The following is an 11670-nucleotide window of genomic DNA, read 5'->3' as shown; positions in this document are numbered from 1 at the left end:
CAATAGAGAGTTGGAAGGTCCTGATAAAGAAGGGGGGTTAGGAGGGTAAGTAAGGTAAGGTAAGGTAAGGTACTTTATTGGTCATTATACAGTGAATGTACAATGAAATTTGTTTCTCTGCATTTAACCCATCCATCGATGCCACTGAGGCATTCCGTATGGAGCAGTGGGCAGCTGTGGGGAGCGCCCGGGGACCCATCTCCAGATGTGGGGTCAGGTTAATGGTCAGAATCACCTGACTGGAGGATTGACCTATGGTGCATGTTATCGGTTGGGCCGGGAGGAGGTCAAAGAATGGACACTAAAGAAAAAATAAAATAAAAAAGAACCAACATGTTCACAGCTGTGCCTCATCTAGTAGTACACGGTCACGACAGAGTGTCGCATAGTCAAAACCTGTCATGCAGCTGTGTTTTCAGAAGAGACATAAAAGGGGCAGAGATGAGAATGTTTTTGCGTCTGTCTCTGATGGTTAAGCTGGCTGCCGGGCTTTAGAAATAAAGCTCTCTGTTGCATTCTGACTCCGACTCCATGTCTGTTTTTTTCAAGAAGAACCAAGAGTTGCTGTAGTTAAAGACTTTCTGGAAAATATATCTGTGGGTTTTTCTCTGTCGCAACTGGGCTTGGTAAATTTTTGATAAAATCCACAACACAGGCCAACTTTGTGGTAGAATTGGACATCACCATGGGGCAACAGGTTTGTGCTAGTCCAGCCGCTGTTCCATCTGGCTGTCCGGGTCATCCTGTCCAATATCCCTCTATTCATGCGAGACGAGCCTCTGATTCGCGAGCTGCCCAGATTTGGGATAGCGGTGTCCTCTGTGAAGGACATCCTGTCTGGATGTAAGTCTCGCCTGCTGAAAAATGCCGTGTGTCACAGAAGACATGTTTACGATACTGATAATCGAAGTGAGGAGCTCGACCTCAGATTCCGCGTGAAGCTACGTTCACACCGCCAAGTGCTGTCTGCGATTTTGCGTCAAAGACAAGTGAAAACAAATGGGAACACGCGTTCCAGCTGCGATGAGACGCAACGCGTCGGACGCGGCGCGTCGCCACGACGCATCACGACGCATCGTGCGGCGTGTCGGGGTGTTGGCGCTACGCGTCGCGATTTTGCGTCCGACGCTGAAGTTGGGAAATCTGAACTTTGGCGCGTCGCGATTTTGCGGCAAACCAATCATAGAGCGTGTCCATGGTGACGTCGGCCAGGGAGCGGGAACCGGTCCGAAGAGAAGCACTACGACCATGGAGGAGCGTGTTATAATGGCCGTTTACGCTCGCCCAGAGCTCTGGGACAAAACTTCTTCATTTTACAGGGACAGGAACAGAAAAGCAATTGCTTGGAGAAGGGTCAGTGAGGAGGTGGGCGTCCCTGGTAAGTAACATGAAAAACGCAACTTCTATTTAGTTTAGATCACCCACTTTTTTTTACCTAGCCAAAAGATCGAGTTAGCACCATTGCTACATCCATGTTTGCTGACTAGTCGTATGTTCATTCAGAGGAGGTTTGCCGAGTGCGGTGGAAGAGCCTCAGGGACACCTACATCAGGGAGAGCCGGAAGGAGAGAGAAAGGAGGGACAGGAGTGGTGGTGCAGCAGCGACAGGTGCCAAGTGGCGGTACCTTACCCTCCTGTCCTTTCTGGAGCCCTCCGTGGCACCACGCCAAACTAGTGGGAATATGAGCCCACGGAGGGCCCAGGAGGATCAGGAAGGAGGGCGCCCAGAGGAGCCAGTAGAAGAAGCAGCAGGGCTTTCAGGTGCTTGAGGTCTCTCAAATGAAGCTATGAAAATATGTTGTACAAGACTGACAAAATAAAACAAGGATTGTGTGAGTCATTGCTGTCAATAATAGAGTATTTATTTTACTGTTATTTTCATGTAATTACATATTAATATCATTTGCTGTAGTAGTCATCAGTGTAGTTGCAGCAGCTATAATAGCATTAAAAACAATCTGATAACAATACAAATGCTTGCACTTATGAGGTCGTGTTTTTTTATTTCTTTTATCATACCCTTTCGAACCAGGTGAGCTGTTGACCCAGCTGGAGGACACACAGCAGCCAGAGTCCTCCCTGGGTCTGCCTGGCCCCGCCCCTGCTGCTGCTTCCACAGCTGGCTCCTCTGCTGCAGAAACATCTATGCAGGCTGGCCCTTCCTCTGCTGCTCCACCACCAGGTGTGGAAAGTTGTCACTTTAAAGATGTACTTAGTTTTTGTAATGTAGGGTGTGTAATTTACATACATTTCTCCAAAACTTCCATGGATGTATTTGGCTCCATATTTAAAATATTTAAAACTAAAGATTGATTGTACAGATAATGTTAGTTTAATATTTTGTACAAAAGTTAATTCTTAATAATTGTCTCAAGTTTTGTTTGTGTAAAAACTTTTCAGTGAAACATGTTTTCGCTCTCAGCATTCGCATTTGACTTTTTCTTTGAAGAGAAGCGGAAAGAGGCGCCACGACTCCGGGCCCACAGAGTGGCAAAAGGAGATGCTGGACACCCTGAGGTCCATACCCGAAGCGCCTCCTGCTGCACCGCCCAGGACGCTCTCAGAGGACGAGATGTTCCTCCTTTCTCTCGTTCCTCTTCTGCAGAAGGTGCCTCCTCAGTCCAAGGACTACGTGAAATTCCAAATTCATAAATTAATATATGACAACAGCACAGTTCTGTTAAATTTGGAACGATTGGAGCCTACAGAGTAAATTGGTTTATTAACCAAGAGGAGGCATCCTTTGCAGAAGAGGAAGCAGACCTTCTGCTCTCCCTCTGCTGAGGCTGTTCCACCGCACCTTCTCCAAGCATGGACTTTTCTGTTCCTGTCCCTGTGAACTTGTAAATAGTTATTTAGTTTCTATGTCAGAAATCAATCTATGTTCTATTTTGTAATAAATAACTTTTCCCCCACTTATTTTGGAGTCTTATTTATAAGCACAAAACAAGTTGACATACATGGTTTAAACAGCTAATATAGATATTGTCCCAAGTAAAACATTACTACATTTATGGGATTTATGAAATGTCATATCAAAAACAGACACAAAAGTGTGGGATTAATGTTTTATTGTTTTCACCTTAACCTGTTAAGACAATCTTCTAATTTGTAACTGGAATAATGTGATGAAGTTGAAGCTGTAGGCAGCAGTGAAGTCCTCACTCAAAGCAATTATCTGCAAACAGAAAGAAGACAGATTCACAGCACAAATGTAGAAACATTGATTTGGACTTTTGTTGTCCGGCTGCATGTCTTTTCTATTTCAAGGTTGTGGCTTTTTAGTTTTAAGTGGGTGGCTCTTAAAAGAGCCGTTGTGTGTCAGTCCTGTGGAGGACAGAACTATTCTCCTGGCTGCCATGGTACAGCTCCCTCTCCACAGAAGTGAGCCATGAACACCTCCCTCACAGATGTGGCATCTCTGGTGGCGTTGTTGGCTCCCATCCATCCCACGGATTGAAGAGGCTCTTCCTGGGCTGCTGCTCCCCTCTACGCTGGTACATGGTGAAGTGCAGCAGGCCTCATGAAGTTGTGGAGAACGCAGGTGGCCTTCACACACTTCTCTGCAACTTCAGGGAGAATTTCAAGAGCCCCTCGAAAAGCCCTCCACTGTGCTGACCAGATCCCAAATGCATCCTCCACCACCAGCCAAGCTCGGGACAGGCGGTAATTGAAGACGCGCTGCTCTCGGGTAAGACCACCACGTCCTGGAAAGGGCCGCATCAGGTTTCTGCGCAGGGGGAATGCCTCGTCTGCCACAAACACATGAGGCTGGAGGTGTCTGTGGTCAGCTCCTGGCAGGTGCAGATCCTGAGGCAGGTGGAGCATGCCTTCGCGAAGGGCTTGACCAAAGGTGGAGTTGGCCAAGATCCCCCCGTCGCTGGTTTGACCATAACCTCCAACATCTATGATGCGGAACTGGTACCTGGCATCCACGACAGCAAGGAGGACGATGGAGTGGTCCCCCTTGTGGTTAAAGAAGAGAGAGCCAGAGTTTGGAGGTGCCCTCAGCTTCACATGCTTCCCATCCAGAGCACCACAGCACAGTGGGAAGTTCCAACGCTCCTCAAACTCCTCAGCAATGGACCTCCACTCTGCTGCTCCAGGCACGGCCATAAACTCCTCCGCTAGGCAATCCGAAATGGCTGTCACCACATCTGGGATGATAGTGGAGACTGTGGAGACGCCGACCCTGAAGCTGTTGGCAATGGTGCAGTAAGAATCCCCAGTGGCAAGAAACCTGAAGAGATAATACAACAATAAATCAGCTACTTTTATTCTGATACAAAACAGTTCAAAACTTTATATGAACATCTACACCAAGATGTGCCTTATTGGTTGGGTAAAAAATGGTAGAGCCTGCGTGACTTCTCCACAAACGGTTTCACAATGTTTGACTCCATCACATTTCAGTCTATGACTGAATGCATCCATTATTTTTTTTCATTTTTATTAAATGAAAGCATTTTGAAGAGTGATTACAAGACAGTTTTTTAAACAAATAAATATGAATTGACCAAATGGTTGATTAATATTACTATGTAAGTGTAGTGTAGAACAGTTCAGCCTAGTTTATTCCTAGTATTGTGCTGGTTTGGACAAAAATTAGCCCTGGTTTAAACCCAGTGTGGTCCATGATTAGGCCCGATTACGGTCCAGGTTAATCCCGTTTTAAGTTTGGTTTCATCATGATTCAGTCCCTGTTTACCAGCGGTGCACAAATTAGATTAGGAAATGTGTTTAAACCCTGTACTTCAGTGCAACTTACCGCAAACAGATGGACAGACGCTCGTCTGCTGGAATGGAGCGCCTGTAGTTGGTGTCCTGGTAGGTGATGCGGGCGCTGACGCGGGCCAGGAGGTCATCGAACTGGGCACAGGTCAGCCGAAAGTACCGCTGAAAGCGACACTCATCCTGGCGCAGCTCCTGGAGCAAATGGTGAAACTCACCAAACTCCGACCGTCTCTGGATAATGTCGTGCACCCAGGCACGGCGTACTCTCCGCCGATGGCGTCGTGGTTCGGCTGTATGAATTAAATAAAGCCAAGCCGCTCGCTTGACAGGATCCATGATGCTAAAAGCAACACAGGAAAGGAAAGCCCGGAAGCCCCGCCCGGGAAAAAGCCCGGAAGCCCCGCCTCCCCACCAGACACGACGCGTCGCGTCTGGTGGGGAGGCGGCTTTTGGCCCCGCGTTGTTCAGCGTCGGACCTCAGAATTGACACGCGTTCAGCTTCTCGCGTTGACGCGCTTTTTGACGCAAAATCGCGTTCGGTGTGAACGTAGCTTGAGACTAAATGATTATGACTATGTGATTTTGCTGTGGACCGGAGGGGCACACAGTGAAGGCCTGTCCACTGCGTTTGCGTTGGCTCTGTCTTGTTCAGCGGGATCTAGCTCGGTGGGGCCTGGTTCTGTGGGACATGATGGCATGATGGCATGAAGGCAGAGTCATCAGAAAACATCTGGAGATGACAAGTGTCTCTGGAGTAGTGGAAGTCCGATGTATAGAGGGTGAAGAGGAACGGGGAGAGTCCTGCACCCTGGGGGGCACTAGTGCTGCAGACCACCACATCAGGCAAACAGTCCTGTAACCTCACATGCTGGGGTCTGTCAGTGAGGTAGTCCATGGTCCATGCAGCCAGCTGGTCACTAACCCCCGCCCTCTCCATCTCCACCCTCAGCAGTGATGGTTGGATTGTGTTGAAGGCACTGGAAAAGTTGAATAAAATGGTCCTGACGAAGTGAGAAACTGTGCACGTTCCACAGATCCTGAGAATTCCACAATTTGTAAGGATGGCATTATTTATGAAGATTCTCAATATTTCTGAGTTTTGTCACACTTCAGTTTACAGACTGGGTCAGAGGTTCTGGTGTGAAAAGCAGAAATCGTAAAGTTCCAACAAGGCTAAAATGAAAAAAAATAAAGTCCTTGACAGTTCTAAACTTAAAGGGGCTGTATCATGCTTTTTTTTAGCTCGTCCAAACCCTATTATTGGCATTAACATGGTAATAGTTTATTTTTGGCGCTAAGGAAAAGTCATTTTGTGTTAAATAAAAGATTTTCGGGGGCTTATTCTGAAACCCGGAAGAGAAAGCGCTTGGGTTGACTGAAAATCCCGCCTCTCCCCCTGTGGACTTTGACTGACAGCGTACTTCCACCAATTGGAGCTTCAAAACAAACTCGTGATGTGTTAGCTTCTCTAAGGGTTAGCTTTAGCTCTTTAGCTCTAGCTTTTCTACACGCAAAGTCACGCAAAAATGTCTTTTCCTATTAGAAACTCACCAAGTGCAGACTCTTCAGACTCTTGCTCTTGCTCTTGCTTGACTGTTGCTTTCAGACAACGGTTAAAGTTTATCTCTGTAATCGGAGATACAAAAAGCGGCAACGCTGATAGTTGAGGGCCTGCGGGGGTGGGGAGGGGGGGTCTCCTCAGTGGAAAATGTGAATCAGCTGCACGCTGGTCAGAGGAGAGTGTGCATGTTGTCTGTACGGGGGTGGGATGGGAAAAGTCTGGTGGGGAGGAGTTCAACTTTTGTGACGTATTTAGGTTTGAAGAGTTTCAAACTAGCTGTTTTCTACCCGAAGGGAGGGGCTGCTGTAAAGAGCAGCAGACTGAAAAAGATTACAGATATGCGTGGATAAAGGCAAATAACATTTTGGGGGTGGTTTTAAAGGGAAATCAACTATGTGGCATGCTTAAAACTTTAAAAAAGTGGATTTTGCATGATATAGCTCCTTTAATCTGAGATCCAGAGAGGTAAGTTGATCCTCCAGAACAACATCTAAGCTGACTAAGAAACAGCTACTAAATCAGTGCTCGAATATCTGCAAGAGGAACTTACTGTCATAGTTGGAGATTGATGAGATGCAACAAGAATTGGTACTAAGCCCCAGCACCTCACCCACGGTACAAGATGTCTTAAGGGGGAGCCAGGACGACAGGTCATACGAGATTGGGTACCAAGCCCCAGTAACAGAGCTGCACACGAGAGCAGCTGACCTGAGAAAGAAAATCATAACGTCCTGGGGGAACTCAACACCCTCCTGGCTGCCAAGGCTAAATAATGATAAAGTACCATCGGAATCTCTACTGGAAGATGTAAACACAGCACTGCTAACTATCCCTACAGGACCATCACTGAGACCAATCAGCTGATATATGCAACAGCGTCAGTTATCCTAGAAATGCTTGGCTACAAGATGAACAGCATGAGTAGCCTGAGTGACCAAGAACCTCCATGGAAAAGAAGGCTAAAGGCAAAAATCATGGCAACACGGAGAGAAGTCAGCTTCCTCACAGAACTAAGCAGAGGGGTGAATCTCAAGAAAGAACTGCCCAAGAAATACAGAAAGCTGTCAATAACTGAGGCACTGGAGACTGCTAAGCAATGACTCACAGCCCCAGGTTCCCGCCTAAAGAGATACACGAGAGAAGTGGAGACCAGGAGAATAAACAGGGCGTTCTCCAACAATCCAGCTAAGGTCTACTCTCAGTGGCAGGGTAGTAAGACCACAGCAGACCCACCCAGGGCTGAGACTGAGCAATACTGGAAGAGTTTCTGGGAAAAAGAAGTGCCACACAACACCAAGGCCCAATGGCTGGCAGGGTTGCAGGCAGAGCACAGCAACCTCCCAGAACAAGACCCAGTAGTAATTACAACATCAGATGTACAGGCAAGAGTGGCCAAAATGACGAGCTGGACAGCTCCAGGGCCCCACAAAATTCACACCTACTGGTTTAAAAAGCTAACTGCACTCCATGAACACCTTCCAGCACAAATGAACCAGCTGCTAATATCAGGGACCCACCCAGAGCGGCTTACCCCAAAGTCGGACAGTCCTCATCATGAAGGATACCCTAAAGGGAACAATACCATCAAACTACCGGCCTATAACCTGCCTCAGCACCACATGGAAACTCCTATCAGGCATCATAGCGACCAAGATAAGTAGGCACATGGATCAGTACATGAGTAAAGCACAAAAAGGGATTGGCAATAACACCAGGGGGGCCAAACACCAGCTACTGGTTGACAGGGCAATCACCCAACACTGCAAGGCCCGCAGCACCAACCTGTGCACTGCCTGGATTGATTACAAGAAAGCCTATGACTCAATGCTACACACGTGGATACTGGAGTGCTTGAAACGTACAACATCAACAGGACTCTAAGGAGCTTCATTCAGAACTCAGTGGGGTTGTGGAAGACAAGTCGAGAGGCCAAGTCAAAGCCAGTGGCACAGCTGAGCATCAAATGCGGCATACACCAAGGTGATGCCCAGTCCCCCCTGCTGTTCTGCATAGGCCTGAACCCCCTCAGCCAGATCATGACCAAGAGCGGCTTTGGATACCGGTTCAAGAGCGGAACAACTGTCAGCCACCTCCTCTACATGGATGGCATCAAACTGTATGCCAAGAATGAGCGTGACATCGACTCCCTGATTCACCTCACCAGGATACACAGCAATGACATTGGGATGTCAATCGGACTGGATAAGTGTGGACGAATGGTATCTAGAAGAGGGAAGGTGATCACAACTGAAGTAAGTAAGTAAGTAAGTAAAGTTTATTCATATAGCTACGGTGGCCCTGAGGTGCAAAACACAACGCCAAATCAGAAAACACAACACAAAAAGAGAAAACACAACACAAAAAGACAAAACACAACGCCAAATCAGAAAACACAACAGAAAAAGAGAAAACACAACACAAAAAGAGAAAACACAACAGCAAAAGAGAAAACACAACACAAAAAGAGAAAACACAACGGCAAAAGAGAAAACACGAATGCAAATAAGAAAACACAACACAAAAAGACAAAACACAACAGCAAAAGAGAAAACACAACACAAAAACAGAAAACACAACGCCAAATCAGAAAACACAACACAAAAAGACAAAACACAACGCCAAATCTGAAAACACAACACAAAAAGAGAAAACACAACGGCAAATCAGAAAACACAACACAAAAAGAGAAAACACAACACAAAAAGAGAAAACACAACGCCAAATCAGAAAACACAACACAAAAAGAGAAAACACAACAGCAAAAGAGAAAACGGAAATCGGGTGACATCAGTCTTCTTCTTCTAATGATTTCCGGCAGGCTGTACGCTTGTTTAGCGCAATGCTGCCCCTTCAGGTTAAGTAGTGGGTGACATCAGTCGTCGCTGATTGGACGAAAGAACTGGTCCGTCCTTTGAACCGGAAAGAGTCACAATTCGCCACTAAAGCCCCTTTTCCACAGTTTCGGTACGGTTCAGGTCTGGTCAGTTCGGATCGAATATGCGGCGTTCTAGCCTGCGAAGCAGCGAGCCATCTGTGACGATCTGTTCCACCGGTCTCACCGCGACAGCAACGCAAACCTTTCCAAAAAGTCTACTGAACACCGGTCTTCCCCGGAGGAGCAGCGGCTGCTTTCCATCACTGCAGAGGAGGTTCAACGGAACCGAGCGGTGCCGTTAGAAATCCAAAAAAGGGGGTAAAAATCACTGCAAATGGGAATAAAAGGGGAAAAAAACACCGTCGTCTCCGAGCGGCTGCTCTCTATCGGCTCCAGACCCGGTCAGCACCGCGCAAAATGCAAGAAACGGAGGAGAGGCTGTGTGGACTGCGGCTGAGATGGAGCTGATGGTAAGTTTTAATACTCTGAACTGTACAACCACCAGTGTTACCATGCCGCTATCCACCACTGAAATCTGAGGTTTTTGTCTTAAAAGTGTATCCACGCAGCGCGCTAGCTGGTTAGCATTAGCACACGGCTAAGCTAGATAGCTTTGCACCCAGCCATGTAGCATTGTGGTGTTGCATGTGGTTTGTGTAACGTTTCTGCAGGAGGACAGGAGTCCTCCTCCTCTGGGCCCAGGGGTGGAGGAGAGAGATGTAGTGTCGTCAGGATGGAGCATCCACCTCCAGCCGGACTCTCCTGTGTTATGAAGCCTCAGCAGCTGGGAGGTGAGTAGCAGCTTTGTTCATGCTGTAGGTAATGCAGGAAACGATTCAGCATCTATACTGGTATTCTATCAAATAGAATTCTATCAAGATACGTTCACCACTGCTGCTCCAGCTGGATACAGGGCCCAGTGTGCAGCACTATTGATGCAGAGTACTGAAATAAATCTATGCTGCTGTTTCTGCAGCTCCAGTTGCTCTGTGAACTGTGGATGTTTACGCTGAACAGCTCTCCTCGTCCAGTGTTACAGTGAACACAAACTAGTGAAGTAGCAAAAACTGCTGGACAAACGACAATAGATCATATTTAATCCATTACAGAAGTGCAGAGCAGTCAGCTGATAGGTCACACTCTGCATTTACACCCTGGGAATTACATCCAGCAATGTTACTGTCCAGGAACGTCTCCACCAGCTGCACCACAGTGTCTGATGGGTGGATGCAGGGTGTGGGTGGCAGTGCCTTGCTGAACTGCTCTCTTTCCCCCTTTGCTTTTTACCCAGGAGGAGGCTGGAGCACCAACCAGACCTGACGAAGTCCCTGAGAGAAATTCAGGCTTTAGGTGAGCTGGGAGCTGCAGCGTGACGAACGGCATGTCCATCAGGAGGAGCAGCAGCAGGAGGATCAGCAGCAGGAGGAGCGGCGTCTGAACCTGCAGTTCCTTGAAGATGAAGCAGGGCAGTGAGGCTGAATCAGGCTGAATCAGGCTGATTTGTCCTCTCAGCAGCAGCAGAGCCAGGCCTTCAGATGTCCCTGCAGCGGGTCTCTCTGCTGGTCCAGACCCCGAGAACCCACAGGAGTAACTCAACAACTGGTGGTGTTGATGTCCTTTCCAATAAAAACCGTTTTCACGCCCATATGTGTCTGAATTCACTGGTTCTTGCTCAACACAAGCACAGCAGTGTTTTTGCATTTGGCATTTCTTTCTAAGTAGTGGTGCTGAATAGAAATGAAATAACTCCATTTGTAAGGGATGTACATGGTGGTGTTTTGAATATTTTACATGGTGATTATCGTGAACTTCAATCCAGACAATTCTGCACTGCGACACGTTACAGTAACAGGGTGCTTTATGGAAACACACTTCAGACTGCAGTTGAAGAGCGAAAGGTAAGGTGGAGCCAGTATCATCTACATGTAGGGAGAAGCCAGTACTGATTTAATATTACCCTGTTAAAGCTTTAAACAACACTGTCACTAAATACAGCCTTATAAAACAATTCTCCTGTCATCAACCAACTCTTCTGAGCTGGCCTCATGTTGACAAGCATGTAGTCTCTGCACAATTCCTAAGACTGGTTTGAAACTAAACCTTTAACAGCAAACTGTTCTGTCTGTCAGAAAAAAAATTATGAATTTTACCCAGTTATGAGCAGATCTGTGCCTCATAAAGAACAGAATAGACTATCTCACCATGAAGACATTTAGTTATGGAGGCTCGTAGAACAAACTGGTGCAAATAAATGAGGACATTTGCAAATAAAGAATAAGTAATTGAAATCAAAAAGAAGAAAACATTGAACTTGATATACAACAGATCTAAAATATAACACTACTACTACTAAAATATAACTGGAGCTATAATGTATAGAAATATGTACAGATATGGACTTAATACATTTTGAAAATGTGATGATCAAGGGTTGGTTTGTTTTTTTTTTTTGTACTAACCACACGTTTTCAGCACAGCGTTTTCAGCCATGGTGATTATA

General features: G+C 46.7%; 1 protein-coding gene across 1 annotated transcript; it reads right to left on the bottom strand.

Annotated features, from left to right (window-relative positions):
- Positions 1-3489: 3489 nt before the first annotated feature.
- On the bottom strand, positions 3490-5671 carry LOC115382627 (putative nuclease HARBI1). The gene is made up of 3 exons (XM_030084447.1): positions 5600-5671; positions 4769-4869; positions 3490-4240 (listed from the first exon to the last, which is right to left on the bottom strand). The coding sequence occupies exons 1-3, from the start codon at positions 5669-5671 to the stop codon at positions 3490-3492; spliced, it is 924 nt and encodes a 307-aa protein (XP_029940307.1).
- Positions 5672-11670: the final 5999 nt, after the last annotated feature.

This window comes from Salarias fasciatus, chromosome 3 (genome assembly GCF_902148845.1).
Source record: "Salarias fasciatus chromosome 3, fSalaFa1.1, whole genome shotgun sequence".
Classification (NCBI taxonomy): Eukaryota; Metazoa; Chordata; class Actinopteri; order Blenniiformes; family Blenniidae; genus Salarias; species Salarias fasciatus.
Note: the sequence above shows the minus strand (reverse complement) of the source record. Positions and strands in the feature narration are given on the sequence as shown.